This window comes from Marmota monax, unplaced genomic scaffold, assembly GCF_021218885.2.
Source record: "Marmota monax isolate L192 unplaced genomic scaffold, Marmota_monax_Labrador192_F-V1.1 WCK01_AAM20220418_F8-fsc00044, whole genome shotgun sequence".
Lineage (NCBI taxonomy): Eukaryota > Metazoa > Chordata > Mammalia > Rodentia > Sciuridae > Marmota > Marmota monax.
This window is the reverse complement of record NW_026695198.1, coordinates 14,959,884-14,980,333: the sequence shown is the minus strand read 5'-3', so window position 1 is coordinate 14,980,333 and position 20,450 is coordinate 14,959,884. Positions and strand designations below refer to the sequence as shown.

General features: G+C 32.3%; 1 protein-coding gene across 9 annotated transcripts in view; it reads left to right on the top strand.

Annotated features, from left to right (window-relative positions):
- The window catches only part of Cspp1 (centrosome and spindle pole associated protein 1), a 110,274-nt gene that overhangs the window by 17,188 nt on the left and 72,636 nt on the right, over positions 1-20,450 (top strand). For 4 of the 9 annotated variants that reach the window (XM_046428531.2, XM_058573973.1, XM_046428533.2 and 1 more), the window contains 5 exons: positions 10,576-10,679; positions 12,033-12,056; positions 15,786-15,866; positions 17,078-17,176; positions 17,862-18,298. In XM_046428531.2, coding sequence (XP_046284487.1) covers positions 10,576-10,679; positions 12,033-12,056; positions 15,786-15,866; positions 17,078-17,176; positions 17,862-18,298 — 745 coding nt within the window. The remainder of the gene's footprint in view (positions 1-10,575; positions 10,680-12,032; positions 12,057-15,785; positions 15,867-17,077; positions 17,177-17,861; positions 18,299-20,450) is intronic. The other 5 variants (XM_046428532.2, XM_046428534.2, XM_058573972.1 and 2 more) reach the window with 2 other exon arrangements.

The following is a 20,450-nucleotide window of genomic DNA, read 5'->3' as shown; positions in this document are numbered from 1 at the left end:
TCATTTCCTTTTTTATGCAGCCTGAATAGGTCCAATATTTACTCCTTTTCACACTTCAAGTTTCTTGTGTCTTTTTCCTCTTATTTACTTGGCAAGATATCCTCTAATTAAATCCTATTTAATATGAGGCATCTCATGTTAACCAGCTCTGGTATAGCTGAATTTTGGTGGAGAAAATACAGTTGTATAACTCTTAAGTTAAAGCAGTGACTGCCAACTTTAAGTAGGACCTAATGCTGTTGGGTAATTCTGCTCCATTTTCCTAATGCATGTACTACCCCTCTGTCCTAGTTTGTTTGTTTGTTTATTTATTTATTTGGTGTCTCTTCATTTCTATCATATACCCTCCCCAATGGTCTTGCTTTATATTTCATTGTAAAATAGACGCCTTTAGATTATTATTTCTATTTTTTTTTAGAATTTAAAAATGATCTCTTCCCCTATATATTCTGCTTTGCCTTCTGTTACATTGGTGAATTGTATTTGTGCCTTAGATCATTCCTTCCACTTGTATGATAGTCCTTTGTACTTAAAATTTCACTTCATTAGTTTGCCCTCTCATCTGAATCATACAAATTTTTTTCCTCTCTACTAGTAGGATCTTTTATATCAGAATACAACCATTATTATACTTATTTTATAAAAAATGAAAATCCTTTATGTTCCTCAGGCTACTGCTAATTTTTTGGTTCTCCTTTATCACAAAACTTGTCAACAGGGTTGTCTGTCTTTACTATGTCCACTTCCTCTCACTTCAACTTTCTTCACTCAGGCTTTCTTTTATGTTGCTTACCCACAAAGTTCAAGTAATAGCCCCTAACATAGCTACATTGAATGTTCAGTTCTCAAATTTCACCTTTTTCATTATTCCCTTCATTTAACTTCTAGTCATTTACTTGAAATACTTTCTTCTCTTGACTTTCAGGAGTGTTTTTCTGGTGGTGGTTCTATCTTTACTAGTTCTTGAAGAAAACTGTTAATATTGTACATGTGGAACTGCCTATCCTTACAAAGACCTGCTTACAAAGTTGGCATGAGCTTGGAACTTAGCTAGTAAACAATTACCTGCACTAATATAAATCATTACTTAAATGATAAGAATGGTGTTTTGTGTCCAAAATTGTTTGTACAAACCATATGGTTTGTGCTGAACACCCATTTTTCCCCTGGGGAGTTTGGAGTCTTGGCACATTGTTGACAAGAGGATGCTTATGTGATCAATCCAGTAAAAGTGATTCCCTAATGAACTTCTATGGTAGGCAAAAACTTTATGTCACAACTTGTGGCTGAAGGAGTTAAGTGTGTCCTATGTGACTACTGAGGAAGAACTTTAGGAAGTTTGCATCTAGTTTCTTCTGGACTTTGCCCTGTGCACTTTTTCCCTTTGATAATTTTTCTTTGTATATTTACAGTGAGTATAGTGACTTCTGCATCTTGTTTGCCAGTCCCTGAACCTTGGGGTGGTTGTAGGGACTCTCCATCTACTTCTGTTGCCTTTTTTTCTGGGTCCTTTTCAGCTTCCTTACCTCTAAGTTTTGGTACTGAAGAAATCCCATCTTCTGTATCTTAAGTTCCTAGGTGTTTTTAGGTTGGGACATTTCTAGATGATATTTCTCTTGAATCAAAATGCCATTAATAAGTATTTCAGGCTCCACAGTTCACTAGATATATTTTTCTTGTCCTGAGCTGCTATTTTGTAATTCTGCAAAACAAAAAGATTATAAAGTACCAAAGTAAGATAAGGAGTTTTATTCTAGGAATTATATGGTATATTTAAAAAAAAAATCATGTTCAGTGTAATTACTGGAAATCTGTGAAAGAAAGAATTATCAGGAAGAAAAAAAATCATATTGTTGTAATTTAAAAGTAATATTAGAAAATAAAGCAGCACCAAAATTTTTGTACCTCTAAAATTTAGGCTAAGGTAAAAATTACAGTTAATGTAAAGATTTTATAAAATAAAGCAAGTTATTAATGTTTTCACTAATTTTTAGTTGTACTTTTAATTATCACTCTTTTAGCGTATCCATAATGAAATCGCAAACATACTTTTTTTTTGTTCATTTTGTATGAGTTGGATGGGTTCTTGTAAGTAATATGATGTGAGAGTTCATGTTTTTCTCAGTCACATCTCTTTATAAATCATGTGCTTATGTAGAGGCCTATTATTATTTCCTAAAATTTGTCTTCTGATTATTTTTACATAGTATTTTCTGATAGTATAATCATGGAATATAACTATGAAAAAAAGGGTCAATGTTCTGTGGTGATTTGTTTTATAGAATGCTTATTATAAATATTACTCTATATGTGTAATATGAATTATAATGCATCCTGTTGTCATATATAACAAATTAAAAGTTAAAATTAAAAAAATAGTGAAAAGGGGAATAAGAAAGAAAATTTATTCATATATATATAAATATAAATGTATATTTTACCATGAAGGATTAAAACCAAGATAATAACAAAAAATAAATAAATAAATAAATAAATAAATAAATAAAGGTCCATCGGCCAAAAAAAAAAGAGTCCATAAAAATAAACAAATAAATAAATAAAAACCAATTATTACCATAATAATTATTACATGGTTTTAAAATGATGTTGATTGCTAATGTCATATAGAATATAGAAATAAAATGTTTTTATTTTGAAAGAAAGGATGTATTAAAGAGACTATGACTAAATGTATTTACTTATATTGGATATCAACGTAAAAATACAATTGTATGATTTTAAATGTTGTGTTTTCTTAATTACTGTAGTGTATTCCAACAAAATTCAGCATTCTAAATAGTATATCCAGGTCCAAATTCAACAGGTGACTGTTTAAATCTTGTGATACTGAAGGTACAGAGGTGTACAAATTCTATATTACTCTTTATCATGTCTTTGGTCTACCATTTGATAGAATCATGTAACCCTATCTTATCATTTAGAAGAAACTTAAAAAAAAATATTCATGTTTGTTTGGCCTTGTATCTATGTATTAACTCAGCAAAACTGGTTATTGTATAAGAACTAAACTTTGTTTTTGAGTCCCTGAAATCCAAGTAAAGTTAATGACAACATAAAACAAAACAAAAAGACTATGAATATTATGCTAGAAGATAAATTACTTTTAAAAAATTATATGCTTTAATTTTAAATATTTTTTTTAACCCACAACTGCTGGAGAAACTAAATGCTTCTAATTATTATAATCCTGAAGTAAAATATTAGCTGTCTTAGGGTCATTGATGTATACTTGATGAAGTGATATCACTTCAAATGACCCTAAAATGACACTAATAATTAACTTGCCACTAGAACCATCAAAAGACAACAGCTGAATAAGTAAGTCTCATCATTCATTGTCTGTTATGGTTTGGATGTGAGGTGTCCACCAAAAGCTCACGTGTAAGACAATGCAAGAAGGTTTGGAGGAGAAATGATTAGGTTATAACCTCAACCGAATCAGTGAATTAATTAACTGAGTGGTAGCTGGAGGTGAGTAGGGTGTGGCTGGAGGAAGTGGTTCATTGGGGGCTTGGCTATGGGGTATATATTTTGTAACTCAAGAGTAGAATTGTTCTCTCTCTGCTCTCTGATCACAATATGAGCTGCTTCCCTCTGCCACCATGATGTTCTATATCACCTTGAGCACCGAGGAAAAAAAAAGTCTGTTTTTTATGGACTAGACCTCTGAAACCAAGAGCCCTCAAATAAACTTTTCCTTCTCCATAATTGTTCTGGTCAGATCTTTTAGTCACAGCAGAAAAATAGTTGACTTTAAACATCATATTAGCTCATTAAGTTAATTAAGATGCCATTGTTAATTCATAGTTAAAAATTAGAATGTTTATAAAGTGTTCCTTATGGTTCTTGATTTTTACAAGCTGCCTCCAATGCTGTAAAAACTTTGGTACCAGATGACACAAATAAGAATGAAAAAGTTAGTGTTCTCTGTTGACTAAACCTTAAACTAATAAAATTATAATTCCAAAAGCATTACACATGGTTACTTGTCTACTAAGGCAATTATTATAAATGCCATTTGAATCAATAGTAAAAAAACATATATTCTTGATAAATAAAATCAAACTTAATATGAACAGTAATTTATAAGTGAAAATGAATCATTTTTTTCCTTTTTCCATGTAAACCCACTAAGTAGAATTGAAAAACACTGGTAAAATATTTCTTCAACACATAACTTTACACAAAGCTGGCAATTACTTGAGCCTGTTGGGATATAACATCCTTGCAGCATTGTCTGTCTCTCCTTGACACAGTAGAGTATTCATTATGACCTTATGTAACTAGATATTTAACTCTGGTTAGTAATTATTATTTATCCTCTCTCTGCAGTCAGCATGCCAAAAGCAGAAACAAAATGCTGAAAATAGTGTTCCCCATCCCTGCCCTTTTTCTCATTACTTCTTGTTCAGGCATTCATTTATATATTCATTTACACATTTATTTTTTTTAATTGCTTTTACTTTTTAAATATATGACAGCAGAATGCATCACAATTCTTATTACACATATAGAACACAATTTTTCATATCTCTGTTTGAATATAAACTGTGTTCATACCAATTCATGTCTTCATACATGCACTTTGGATAATGATGTCCATCATATTCCACCATCATTGCTAACCCCCTGTCCTCTCCCTTCCCCTCCCACCCCTCTGCCCTATCTAGAGTTCATCCATTCCTCCCATGCTCCCTTCTCCCTATCCCACTATGAGTCAATCATCTTATATCAGAGAAAACATTTGCCATTTGTTTTTTTGGGATTGGCTAACTTCACTTAGTATTATCTTCTCTAACTCCATCTATTTACCTGCAAATGCTGTGATTTTATTCTCTTTTATTGCTGAGTAATAGTCCATTGTGTATATATGCCACATTTTTTTAATCCATTCACCTCCTGAAGGGCATCTAGGTTGGTTCCACAGTTTAGCTATTGTGAATCGTGCTGCTATAAACATTGATGTGGCTGTGTCCCTGTAGTATGCTGTTTTTAAGTCCTTTGGGTATAGACCCAGGAGAAGGATAGCTGAATCAAATGGTGGTCCATTCCAAGTTTTCCAAGGAATCTCCATACTGCTTTCCATATTGGCTGCACCAATTTGCAGTGCCACCAGCAGTGTATGAATGTACCTTTTCCCCCACATCCTCACCAACACTTATTGTTTTTCTTCATAATAGCTGCCATTCTGACTGGAGTGAGATGGTATCTTAGAGTAGTTTTGATTTGCATTTCTCTAATTGTTAGAGATGATGAACGTTTTTTCATATATTTGTTGATTGATTGAATATCCTCTTCTGAGAAGTGTCTGTTCATGTCCTTGTCCCATTTATTGATTGGGTTTTTTGTTTTTTTGATGTTTAGCTTTTTGAGTTCTTTATATACCCTAGAGATTAGTGCTCTATCTAATGTGTGGGGGATAAAGTTTTGTTCCCAAGATGTAGGCTCTCTATTCACCTCACAGATTGTTTCTTTTGCTGAGAAGAGACTTTTTAGTTTGAGTCCATCCCATTTATCGACTCTTGATTTTAATTCTTGTGCCAAATGAGTCTTATTAAGGAAGTTGGGGCCTAATCCCACATGATGAAGATTAGGGCCTATTTTTTCTTCTATTAGATTGAGAGTCTCTGGTTTAATTCCTAGGTCCTTGATCCACTTTGAGTTGAGTTTTGTGCATGGTGAGAGATAGGGGTTTAATTTCATTTTATTGCATGTAGATTTCCAGTTTTCCCAGCATTATTTGTTGAAGATGCTATCTTTTCTCCAATGCATGTTTTTGGTACCTTTGTCTAATATAATTGTAATTTTGTGGGTCAGTCTCTATGTCCTCTATTCTGTACCATTGGTCTACCAGTCTGTTTTGGTGCCAATACCATGCTGTTTTTGTTACTATTGCTCTGTAATACAGTTTAAGGTCTGGTACAGTGATGCCACCTGCTTCACTCTTCCTGCTAAGGATTGCTTTAGCTATTCTGGGTCTCTTATTTTTCCAGATGAATTTCATGATTGCTTTTTCTATTTCTCTGAGGAATGCCATTGGGATTTTGATCGGAATCGCATTAAATCTGTATAGTGCTTTTGGAAGTATGGTCATTTTGATAGTTTGTGTATCCAAGAGCAAGGTAGATCTTTCTATCTTCTAAGGTTTTCTTTTATTTCTTTCTTTAGGGTTCTGTAGTTTTCATTGTATAGATCTTTCATCTCTTTTGTTGATTCCCAATTATTTTATTTTTTTGGAAGCTGTTGAGAATGGTATAGTTTTCCTCATTTCCCTTTCTGAGGATTTGTCACTGATATACAGAAATGCCTTTGATTTATGGGTGTTGATTTTATAACCTGCTACTTTGCTGAATTCACTTACTAGTTCTAGAAGTTTTCTGGTGGAGCTTTTTGGGTCTTCCAGGTATAGAATCATATCATCAGCAAATAGTGCCAATTTAAGTTCTTCTTTTTCCATGTGTATCCCTTTAATTTGCTTCATTTGTCTAATTGCTCTGGCCAGTGTTTCAAGAACTATGTTAAATAGAAGTGGTGAAAGAAGGCATCCTTGTCTTGTTCCAGTTTTTAGAGGGAATGCCTTCAATTTTTCTCCATTAGAATGATGTTGGTCTGCGGCTTACCATAGAATAGCCTTTATGATGTTGAGATATGTTCTTGTTATCCCTAGTTTTTCTAGTGTTTTGAACATGAAGGGGTGCTGTATTTTGTCAAATGCTTTTTCTGAGTCTATTGAGATGATGATATGATTCTTATCTTTGAGTCTATTGATGTAATGAATAACATTTATTGATTTCTGTATGTTGAACCAACCTTGTATCCCTGGGATGAATCCCACTTGATAATGCTGCACGATCTTTTTGATATGTTTTTGTATTTGATTTGCCAGAATTTTATTGAGAATTTTTGCATCTATGTTCATTAAAGATTTTGGTCTAAAGTTTTCTTTCTTTGATGTGTCTTTGCCTGGTTTTGGAATCAGGGTGATATTGACCTCATAGAATGAGTTTGTAAGTGCTGTCTCTTTTTCTATTTACTGAAATAAATTGAAGAGTATTGGTATTAATTCTTCTTTAAAGGTCTTGTAGAACTTAGCTGTGTATCTGTCCGGTCTTGGGCTTTTCTTGGTTTGTAGGCTTCTGATGGCATCTTCTATTTTATCACTTGATATTGGTCTGTTTAAATTGTGTATATCTTCCTTATTCAATCTGGACAAGTCATATGACTTAAGAAATTTGTCATTTCCTTCAGTCTTTTATTTTATTGGAGTATAAGTTTTCAAAATAATTTCTAATTATCTTTGTATTTCTTTAGTGTCTGTTGTGATATTACCTTTTTCATCACATATGCTGGTAATTTGAGTAGCTAAGGGTCTGTCAATTTTATTTATTTTTTCAAAGAACCAACTTTTAGTTTTGTCAATTTTTCAATTGTTTCTTTTATTTCGATTTCATTGATTTCAGCTGTAATTTTAGTTATTTCTTGCCTTCTACTGCTTTTTGTTGTTGATTTGTTCTTCTTTTTCTAGGGCTTTGAGATGTAAAGTGAGGTCATTTATTTGTTGACTTTTTCTTCTTTTAAGGAATGTACTCCATGCAATGAACTTTGCTCTTAGTGTCCCAGAAATTTAGATATATTGTGTCTGTGTTCTCATTTATGTCTAAGAATCTTTTAATCTCCTCTTTGATGTCTTCTGCAACCCATTGTTCATTCAGTAGCATATTGTTTAGTCTCCAGGTGTTGGAGTAATTTTTATTTTGACATTGATTTCCAATTTCATTCCATTATGATCTGATAAAATGCATGGTAGATCTCTACTTTTTTGTATTTGCTAAGAGTTGCTTTGTGGCATAGTATATGGTATATTTTAGAAAAGGATCCATGTGTTACTGAGAAGTATATCCGCTTGATGCAGGTTGAAATATTCTATATATGTCAGTTAAGTCTAAGTTATTGATTGTGTTATTGAATTCTATAGTTTCTTTATTCAACTTTTGTTTCGAAGATCTATCCAGTGGTGAGAGAGGTGTGTTAAAGTCGCTGGAGATTATTGTGTTCTGATCAATTTGACTCTTGAACTTGAGAAGAGTTTGTTTGAACATAGCTGAACCATTGTTTGGGGCATATATATTTTTGATTGTTATGTCTTGTTGGTGTATGGTTCCCTTGAGCAGTATGTAATGTCCATCTTTATCCCTTTTGATTAACTTTGGCTTGAAGTCTACTTTATTTGATATGAGGATGGAAACCCCTGCTTGCTTCTGCAGTCCATGTTGAGTGGTATGATTTTTTCCTAACCTTTCACCTTCAAGCTGTGTATGTCTTTTCCTATCAGATGAGTCTCCTGGAGTCAGCATATTATTGGGTCTTTTTTTTTTTTAATCCAATTTGCTAGCCTATGTCTTTTGATTGGTGAGTTTAAGTCATTAACATTCAGGGTTACTATTGAGACATGATTTGTATTCCCAGCCATATTTTTTTTTTTTTTTTGTTATTTGCTTGACTTGATTTTCTTCTTTGATTAGTTTTTCTTTAGGGTACTACCTCCCTTTGCTGATGGATTGAAAAGACATTGATTTGATAAACATTTCTTGGGCACAAATTGTGTGCCTGGCATTATAAAATTGAGTAAAGCATGGGCCTTACCTTTGTGAATCTTAGTTTAATGTCACGTGATACTCCATTCTGAATGTGAGACTCAAAATATCTTCTCTCCTCAGGCTTAACTTCTGTATTTTAAAAAAGGTTTAGATTCCTTTGTGAGCAAAGAGTTTTTTTCTAACATGATATAAAATCACAAGCATATAAAATGCTTTAGATTCTTGAAGAGTTGGGAGCATGGAATCCTCTATTAAACTTATCACCAAGGAGTTAAACAGGCCAGAAGTATTTATCCAGAGAATTCTAGAGTGCTTATAGTGGGGAGTAGAATTTTGTATTCAGTAAAATTTAAAAGACATCCATTTATGCTTATACTACTTTGACCTTCCCCAACCCAAGTTTTTCAGTGATGTAATAAAGCAGTGATATGACATATGCTTGATTATTTAGCTGCATTATGAGAATAAGGCACAAAAATGGTGATTTTTGTAGGAGTTTATAAATTGCAATCATTTATTTCATCTATAGTGCTTGTAGTACTATAAATTTTTTATTATGTTAAGAAATGATAATTTTTAAATACTATAATAGTATATTTATATATGGGTGCTAATAAAGGGGTAGAAGCTTTAGAAATCTGAATACTCGGGGCTGGGGATGTGGCTCAAGCGGTAACGCGCTCGCCTGGCATGCGTGGGGTGCTGGGTTCGATCCTCAGCACCACATAAAAATAAAATAAAGATGTTGTGCCCACCGAGAACTGAAAAATAAATATTAAAAAATTCTCTCTTTCTCTTAAAAAAAAAAAAAGACATCTGAATACTCATTTGATATCTGTGGTTCTTGACATAGTATTTTACTATTCACTGTTTGAAAAACGTGATTTTTTAACATCTCTATTGAGATATAATTCACATATCATAAAGTTTACCATAAAGTATACAAACAGGTGGTTTTTGGTATGTTTACAAGTTGTACATTAATCACCTTTGTCATTATCCCAACATGTAGTTTAATTTTTGAATTTTATGAAGAGGAACTCTACTCAAAATGAAGGTTTTTTTCAAAAATTAACATCTAGTTTTTAAGAATACATATATTTTTATTTGTAGATTGACACAATACCTTTATTTTACTTGTTTATTTTTTTATTTGGTGCTGGGGATTGAACATAGTGCCTCACGCGTGCTATAGGCAAGCACTCTACCATTGAGCTACAACCAACATCCATTTTTTTTATCATCCCATTTCTTTTTGATGATTTGGAGATTATTAAAATGGTAAATTTCATATTATGTAATTTTTACCACAATAAAAAATTATGTGAAGTCAGAACTGGTGGCTTAACTTCAGAATTTTATTTGAAACTTCATCCTAAGCAATACCTACCTGGTCCTAGTAATTTTTTTCTCAGAAAACAAGTTATAACAAAGATATTCTTGTTTGCTAAACAAATTATTAATCTTCCTAGACTGAGAAACAGACACATTAAAATTGTTGTAGGTATTTTTTTCTATAAAAGTTAAAGTAAAATTGAGTGAAGAGGTGAAGGTAATTAGTTTTTCTTTGTTTTAATTTTGCTGTCCTTGAAAAAGCAATATGCTTAACTATGCAGGACCATTTGTCTGAACAGGAAAAGTAAATATAACACACATACATAAATATATATGCAGTAATATAAAAGTATTTTTTTTGTAGATGCATAGAAAAATCTCTAAAAGAAGACAGAAGAAACATAACATTGGTTTTTGAGGGCAAATGAAGGTCCGTAGGAATGATATTTTTCATTATGTTTATGTATTACCCATTGAAACATTTTATGTAAACTTTTCCTGATCCTATTCTCAGCATCAACGTAACTATATTCTTTCTTACTTAGCTTTGATACATGAGGTAAACATTATTGAATATGTCTAAAAATGAACTATATTGTGTAATAAATTGTTTTCTTTCTAGGAATTGATTATGGATTAAGTTTACCACTTGGGGAAGACTATGAACGGAAGAAACATAAATTAAAAGAAGAATTGCGGCAAGATTATAAACGCTATCTTACTCAGGTAATGAGTTTCATTAATGAATTGGATCTTATTCTTCAGAATTTGTCTTTTAAATTTTGTTTTTGTATAGTTTAGTTATGTGCATTGTTTTTCAGTGGTCTCTAGTAAGGTAATATAGTTAAAGTTGGGGGAGATGACTTTGGTAGAAAAATGATGCTTAGCACTCATGCCATGGAATAATATAGGCTTTTCCTAAGGGGTATAGCTCATTGGGAAAGTTTGTGCTTAGCATGTGTGAGTTCCTGTGTTTGATCCCTAGCACCTGGAGTTGGGGAAGCAGTAAGCATCAGACTCTGAACCTTTGGAGTAGTTAGTTCAGTGGGTTCTAATTTTATAAAATTGTTAGACTTTGGTTGGTCATGTTTTCTGTAAAGTAATCAGTGTTTAAAGGAGCCTAATTATGCTTTCCCAAGCCTTTACTTCCCCCTAACTATGTATTAAAATGATATATGGAATTCTAGTTGCTAATTATTTTTCTTTCTTTCTTTCTTTTTTTAAAAATATTTTGTTTTAGTTGTAGCTGGACACAATACCTTTATTTTATTTTTATGTGATGCTGAGGAATGAACTTGGCACCCCGCACTTGCTAAGCAAGCGCTCTACTGCTGAGCCACAATCCCGGCCCTGCTAATTATTTTTCTATGAGCTAAGTTTATGACATTTTTTTTTTTTTTTGGATGCTGGGGATTGAACTCAGGGACACTCAACCACTGAGCCATACATCCCTAGCCCTGTTTTGTATTTTATTTAGAGTCAGGGTCTCACTGAGTTGCTAAGTACCTTGCTTTTGCTGAGGCTCGTTTTGAACTTGTGATTCTCCTGTCTCAGCCCCCAAAGCTACTGGGATTATGGTGTGCACCACTGCACCTGGCAAGCGTATAACATTTGATTTAACCTACTTATTAACTGCTAAAATCCATGCTTTTTTTTTTTTTCTGAAGTCAGTGAAGAGACACTGATGTATTTAAATTGGTTAAGAATAGGATCATTCTGAAAGCTTGCGTGTATAGCTCAGTGGTAGAGCACTTGCCTAGCACATGTGAAGCACTGGGTTAGATCCTCAGTATTTGCTAAATGAATTTAATGATTCATTTAGCAAAAATCTTATTTTAGGTCTATTTTTAAAATTATTAAATTTTCGTTAAGTTTTAGAATGCAATTTACTTTTTAGTTTATAAAAATATTTTAAACGATCATGATGTTTCTTGTCATCCTAATATATTATTTGGTTTTTCCACTGCTTTATAATGTTTGCTTCAAATGTACTAGTGATCTCTTATTTATTATAATTTGCATATGGAGAGAATGGACTTTGAATACAATTTATCAATGGTTTGTTTCTCTTGACTTTAGGGAATTACACAAGCAAAAAGAAAGGTAGGGTTACCTGCAAAATATTTTCTTTTAGTTTTGTGTTTTTAAAGATATAGTAGCTTGCAATCATCTGCATTGATATGATTCAAACCAATTAGAGAAACAGCTTCATTTGTCATTTCAAGTCTTTTGAATGGTACCATTTTGTATCTTTGGTTTTAGCTTTGCAAAATGACAGTCTACATATCAAAATTTCTCATTAATATAATCATTAGTTTTGATTCATGCTTGGCATTTGTTTTATTTTCTTATGCTTCCTTTATAATATTCTGCAGCTATTGAAAGTTCATTTGTTTTCAGCATGTTAGTTTTTGTTGACTAAATTATGATAATTATGGTAAGATTAATAGAATAGTCAGGATATTTGAAAATGTTTTGAACTTCGTATTATCAGGATTTGAATTGCTTGATATTTTTGTGCCCAAAACTGGATTGCATTTGTAAATTTATATTGGAGAACAAAGAGAAGCAGTTTTATTGTTTTTCAAAACTATTTTTAAAGAGAATCTCACACATTTGTTTACCACTCAGCTAACGTTTTTAAATTGTTGATTATGAAGATGTCTTCAAGGGGTTTTAAGTCTAAAAGGCAAGAACATTCATAAAATTCAGAAAGTGATAGTGAGAGATGTTATTTTGTAAGGCATTACAGGGTAGATTGAATTTGGACAATCAAAAGAGAATCAAGGAGAGAAAGCTTTTTTGACATTAAATATAGAAGGAAGAAGGACTTGAGGATAAACTTAGGTTTGTATGATTGAGACATACTAGATTTACTAGTTTGAATGGATCAGAGCATGATTCTTTTTCAGGGTAGAAAGAAATAATGATGTAGATAGATAGGATCAGATTGGAAGGCAGTAGATTTTTAACTTACATGTGGTAGGAAGTAGCCTGTGAAAAGTATGATAACTGTGTTGTAGGACAGTTAGTTCTCTGTTAGAGACTCTCATTGCTTAAATTACTACTCTATAGCTTCTTTTTTTTTGGGGGGGGGGTGGGTAACAGGAATTGAACTTAGGAGCAATCAACTACTGAGCCACATCCCCAGCCCTATTTTGTATTTTCTTTAGAGACAGGGTCTCACTGAGTTGCTTAGCACCTCCCTTTTGCTGAGGCTGGCTTTGAATTTGCAATCCTCCTGCCTCAGCCTGGGATTATAGGTGTGTGCCATTGTGCCTGGCTGTATAGCTTTTTAATTTTTTTTTGGAGTTCTTCCTCCAGATAGTCATTTGTTTAAAAACATCAGAGGCAATAACACGATGCTAAAAATAAACATGTATCGATTACCCAATACATACTTACAAAAACCTCTGTCCATTATAAATGGTGAATGCAAATAGACCATCCACCCACCCTTAGTGCATTATTATTTTCACAAGTAAAATAGGAAAGGAAAATAGTGAATTTAATGCTATTCAGCACCTTTAGTAAAGTCAAAAGACTCAACATCATATACATATATCTGAGTAGCTTTTTAACTTGATCACGTTGCACTAATTCTCTGTCCATTCTCTATACTACTTTCCAGAATGATCTTTTTTTAAAATTTTTTGTAGTTTAGATGGATATAATGCTTTTATTTTATTTATGTTTCACATGGTACTGAGGATTTAACCCAGTGCTTCACATGTGCTAGGCAAGTGCTCTACCACTGTATACACGCAGCCTTTCAGAACGATCCTATTCTTAACTGATTTAAATATATCAGTGTCTCTTCACTGACTTCAGAAAAAAACCCATCAAATTCCTTAGCATGATGCATCTCTTTCAGGTCTCAGGCTGTCCAAAAGGGACCTCATTTCTATTCTTCTCATTCTCACTTCCTAGATGGCTGTGCTATATGTGGCTTTAAAAAATTAAAAAAAAATTTCTTTTGGTTACAGCAAGTATGACCATTTAGTGTATTGATGCCTCCCAAATTCCCAAATGTATCAGAATTTGGGCACATAGTAGGCACTCACTGTTTACCAAATGAACGAGGAATGACTAAAATTCAGCCTTTTGAAAAACTATGTTGTCCTTATTTATTTTTCATTTTATTGAAAATTACAAACATTCTAGACTTGTGTTGAAAGGTTGAGAATAAGGAATTACCCAGTGAAGGAGTGAGGTTTTTTTCCTTTTGTAATAGGAATTGAACCCAGGGGTGCTTTTCAATGAGCTACATCCCCAGTCCTTTTTATTTTTTTTTTATCTTGAGATAGAGTCTTGCTAAGTTTCTGAGTGTCTGTCTAAATTGCTGAGGCTGGCCTTGACCTTGCAATCCTCCTGCCCCATGATCCTCCTACCTCACAATCCTCTTTTCTTGCTGACCTCCTGCCTCAGCCTCTGAAGTTTCTGGGATTATAGGCCTGGCTCAGGAGTGAGGATTTATATCTGTCTTTCCAGCCTGAGAATTCAGAACATGTTGTTTTTGTTTTTGTGCATTTATGAATGATTAGGTTTATAGTGTTTTGGTATATAGGAGGTAAACTGACTTAAGGGTCTGCTTGGGTGTCTTGTTTCCTTTGACAAAAAAGTTTTGTACAGCCAACATTCAAGTGAACTTTTATAGCACTGCACATTTGTAAATTCATATCTAATGAAACTTCATTAATCACTTTGTTTTACTAACACTCTGTTCCCATAATATTTTGAATATAATGCTATTGTATCCATGCATATTGTAATTATTTAAATGTCTGTTTTCCAGTTAACTGTAAAATCTCTTGAGTAGAGAGAACATAGAATTAACATAGTACATTTTGTACATTTTGTCTAACATAGTACCTGGAAAGCATTAGTTGGTAGATATTATTTAAAGAATAAATAAAAGGCATGCTAATAAGCCTTGATTGATTTAATCTTCATAACCTGGTGATGTAGAGGATATTATCCCTATTTTACCTATGAAGAAACTGAGGAGTTAAGTAACTTATTTCACCTGGAATACCAAATAGAAATACCAGTAAGTTGGGGATTGTGTACAGTTTTTACTATTGCTTGTATTTGCTTTATAATGTTCACAGAGATTTTACATTTTGTAGCCTGCTGGATACTTATACCAGCTTTGGTAGATAGGCAGGGCAGGTGTCATTCTCATTTATGGAAGAAATCTGTCAGAGAAGTTAGCTGACTTGATCAGTGTTACACAGCTAATAAGTGTTGAGGCTAGTTGTAGAGTCTAGGTCTTTTGCCACCCAGTCTAATGCTCTACTACGCTACCTCACTTAAATGCTTAATGAACATGAATGTAGGGACACATAAAGAAACAGCATTCATAGTTTTTATATTTTGTCGATTGAGTAGAGCTTTTTTTTTTTTATCAATTTGAGGAACATAGGAAAAAAAAAACATTGTGAACATGCATTAGGATATTTGTGAGGAAGTTTAAAACTTTCCTTAAGTACAAAAGAACAGTAGAGCACTGAGAATGAAGAATATATGCTTAGAATAATATAAATTGGAAAAATCTTCTTTTTTATGCTTTTAACCCTTACTAATCAATAGTTATAAGTGTAAATGAAAATTAAGTGCAGATTCTATTTTTTAGGGATTTGTGATTGGAAGAAAATTCTTTTTTTCCGATAACTTTTGGTATGGACTCTATAGATTGTAGTTTCTGTTTTCATCTCCATTTCATTCTTTTGCTCTGCATAATGTGAGTATTTAGAATGTAGAATATAAAGACTTTTATAACATATAAAAAGGCAATTGGGTAATATATTTTTTTAATGTGTATATATACAGAAAAATTTTCTATCTACGGGTGAAACAGATCCATCTACTCTGGGAGTTTCTCTTCCTATTGGTGAGAGGTTATCTGCTAAGGTAGGTGGGTAGGAGTAGTTACTATGGGTAGCAATTTTTTGAGGCATCAGAAGCATGAGATGACACACTCCTAAGTTACGTGCAAACAGATGATCACATAATTTTTTCAAATTTGAGTGTATTTCTTTTAAAAAAATATGAAGTCTCCAATTGTGCTGTTTAAAAAAGTGTTTTGATCATTACATTTATAACCATATAATGTGATACATTTCTTTAATATGTTGATTTTTTTCTTATTTGATTATACTTAATTGAATATTCAGAATTTATTTATTTTTTATTGGTTTCTAATCTACAAAGTTGGTGCTATGTGACAGCAGTGAAATGAGAGCCTATAGGCATGAGGGTAGGAGCTATTTGAGTGTGTATTTCAGTCATTCTCCAACAACATGTCCATATTTTTTAAGAGTTGATAATGATAAAGCACTCTATACCTCTTGTACAGACTCAATTCCCAAGGTAGACATAATCTTTAAGACAGAATGGGAGCCTGGGGTTATAGCTCAGTGAAGCACTTGGGTTCGATCCTCAGCATTATGTAAAAATAAATAAACAATAAAATAAAGGTATTAAAAAAAAGACAAAATGGATAGACGTTTCAAAAGACAGACCTGTGTTCTTTAACACTCAAGATAATTTCTTGGTGTAATATATTTGTGTTTCAACAGAACATGTCCATTATAGTAATTTAGTATCTGTGTAATCTTTTTGTTTGTTTAAAAGATAATAAGAGCCAATTTTCAACCTTATGAAGGAAATGGTTAACCATAGGTGTTTCACGGATGGATTAGGGGATATGAATGCTTTTGGCAGAATGACCCTGATATGGCTAAGCTTGCTTTTTGATAAATAAACATGAAGTCTAAGGACTTATGGGGCATATCTCTTTGGAAATATCATCCAGTCTCTGTAAGTACTGAAATATAAGTGGAGATGTTTCATAACTACAGCAGATCTGTTCTCTTAAAGAACTCATGTGCTATTGGACCAAAACATGTAGCCATTTGTAAGTGGCAAGAGAAACTTGGGGAGCTGCAATGATGGTCATACCTTTTTCTGCTTCTCCTCTTCCTTGCAGTGACTTTCTGTTTTTGAAATTATTAGTAAAACTTGATTTTGGATAAAGGCTCTGATTTGTATAATTCTATTTGACATTAAGATTCTTCTTTCTGAAGTTAAAGTTAATATTGCCTTTTGATTTCTAATTTAAGGAAAGATTGAAACTTGAACGCAACAAAGAATACAATCAATTTCTCAGGGATAAGGAAGAATCGATTGAAAAGTTCAAACAGTTAGAAAAGCATACTGAGGTAGGTTTGCTTTTAAAGTAAAATTTTATTACCACAGGCTGAATATTTGGTACTTACTTGAAAAGCTTTCTATGTTTTAGATATGTCAATTAGTTTTTATCTAAACATTTGAAAAATTAAGCCAAATGAAGCCAGATACAGAACATTTAAACATTTAGTTTTGAAAACTGCTTTATCTCATTGAAAAACTTTTCCTACTTTTTAAAATTACCTCATCGGTGAGATTTAATTTTAGAGATCAGTTTTGCTAAGAGATTTTTGTTTATTAAGGTTTTTTTTTATATTGACAATTTCTAGCTCTCTAAACATTTTTCTTTCTTCCAAATTTTAGAATGATGTTATTAAGGCTAAGTTTTACCACCTTCTATGATCTTTGTGTTGAGAAAGGATTTAATTAGTATGTAACATTTAGGTACCAAAATATGTCTGATATCTTTTGGGATAGCAATTTGCATTTAGTTTATTTTCTGTTTTTAGAGTGTTAGTGTTGCCTTTCCATTGATACTTAATTTTTATTGTAAAATTTCCTTGATGTTCTTTTTATCTCCAAAAGGAAAGATATTTATTATGGGCTATTAAATGTCTGAGTTGAGATGATAGACTAAGTACTATAGTGACTTTAGTTACCTTTAAAGTAACAGTATCACATTAAGATTTGTTTCTTTTTTCTTTTCTAATTAAACAGCCTAAGAATCAAAGAAACAAAAATTCTACTAGTCAAGTTAAACCTGATTTACCTCCACAAATACAAATATCTAGCACAAATTCAGAGGGTACTAAGAGAGAGAATTTAACTTCAGAGGCATATGAAGAGCTTCTAAACCAGAGAAGACTAGAGGAGGACAGATACCGACAATTAGATGATGAAATTGAATTAAGGAATAGAAGAATTATTAAAAAAACTACTGATGAAGTGGACATTTCTAATACAAAACATCAAAGGTTTGGTAGCAAGACTGGCATTCCAGAAAGAAGATTTCGCAGGTTTAATGAGGATTGTGTTTTTGATAGACATTATCACATACCAGACCAAGATCCTGAAATAAGTGAAGAAATGGATGAGAGGTTTAGATATGAAAGTGATTTTGATAGAAGACCTTTGAGAGTGTATACAAATAACAGGTATTTATATCTTCATTTTTATTTTCTTTATTTGTTTAAAGTCATTGTTACTTTTTATCATTATGTTAGGGAGAAGGAGTTTAATTTGATTTACTATATTTGATTAATTTTAAGTTTTATGAAGCACAATTTTTTTTGTGCCACTAAGAGGGCTGAAAAAAAAAAAAAAAACCAAGATGGAGACCCCGTTGCAAAGCTGGAACACTGATAGGCTGTGTCCTTAAAGTAAAAAATGGGAAATAGACATTCTCAAAGAAAGGGTCATAAAGGAACTTCTGTGTTTCTTGGCACTGAATGGAGGGAGTAAATTACCAAAATCTTCCCTGAGAATTTGAATTGTAGACGATTGCTGATTCAGGTTCATAGTCTGAATTTATACTGCCAGTGGTGTCAAACAAACAAAACAAAACAAAACAAAAAAACAACCTACAAAAAAAACCCAAGGCAAGAATGCAAAGTTTTCTTGATTGATAGTGTCTCTAAATGACTGGCAGGAGTAAAATAACTTCTGTCTTCAATAACTTGACTTAAAACTAGGCCATCCCAATTTATGATGTTAAAATGTGGGTAAAAAGGATACCTTAACATAAATGGAATATAATTTATTCCTTTAATGTTCACATGCTGTATTTTTTCATCAAATATTTAACATTCATATAAGTGATATGGCTTTTTTTAAAATCAGATTTTCAGATGCTTTTCAGTTTGTTTTTGTGAGACTGTAATTTCTTAACTACTACAAAGAAGTCTTATTGTCATATTTGTCTTAATACTGAAAACTTACCATATGTTTGCCTAACTTTGGATTTAGATATGCAGATGTCACAAGGTGTAGCATTTGTCATTAACTTACAATGAAGTTATTTTGCAGTTCTTTTATTCCCTTAATCATATTCTGACTTGAATGTCAAAGGAAGCAAATATTTTCTTTTATGAGGTCTTTCTTTTTAACAAAAGCCCATGGATTTGGGAAGTAGTAAGTTAACTTGTATGTTTAAAGCCACAGACTAGATAGATTCCTTCTGGGTCACAGGTATAGTTTTAATTTGGTGTTAACTCTAAAGCTCAGCTAAACCAAAAGAACTTCTCAGAGGCACACAAGACCTAAACGGAATCTCTGGACTTCGATTTGAAATCAGGGTGTTCTTAGGCATTAAGAGAGTGTATTCTTGGATATTATCATTAAGAAGTAACCCCTTAACCATGAGAGGATTGAATAGAGAGAGCAATAGAAAAACCATTGCTGAATCTCATTAGTTCCTTTCTTCAGAGAAAACTTCATTTGTCTCAGGAAGGTTTCTAAAATAAGTTGTAAAACCACTATTAGCTTTGTTAAAATGAACTAATAGGGATGATTAAAAGTGATTAAATTCTAAATTTATTAGATGGAAGCTTGGAGAAGACTTTATTGAAAGGAAGCTTAGTAAATGAAGGAAATTCCATAAAATTATATATAACACACACACACACACACACACACACATATTCATAGGAAATAAGGTGGCTGACTTTCTAAACTATAACTTGTTTTCCCAGCTTAGGTTCTCTTGAAGTTTTTTCTTAAGATCATACATTAGTTACTTTAAAATATTTATGCAATCTCTAGTTGTAAACAGCAGTTGTTTCTTAATTTAACAAAGTTAAACACAGTCATATCAATAATTTTATGAAGTTGCTGCCTTAAGATTTTATGATCTTTTTAGTAAAAGGTAAAAGATTTTCATGATCTGAAGAGGAACCAGTATTATGGTCTTTGTAGTGAAATGTATATTTCTGTTCTTTTTCTTGGATTCTTAAACATTTCTTTTGTATTGATTTTATTGAAATTATCAGTGACAGGTGGCTTTTATAATCTTGTTACTGAATTTTTTTTCCTTCATTGGAAGGTACACCTTAGGACATTTTTTGTATGAACTGGTCACTGGGAAATCTGTGGGTTTTACTTTAGATTTTAGCAGAGACTTTGAACTTATACATAAATAAAATTGTTAAATTTCTTAGATTTAGAGTGAACTTTGAAAATGACCTCATATGATGCTTGTTTTATTATTTGTATGTAATGAAGAGCCTTTAAAACACATTTTAATATGGATACTTTGGATATAGTGGAATAAAATAAGTTAAAATTGTAAATTTGAATACTGTCTTTAGA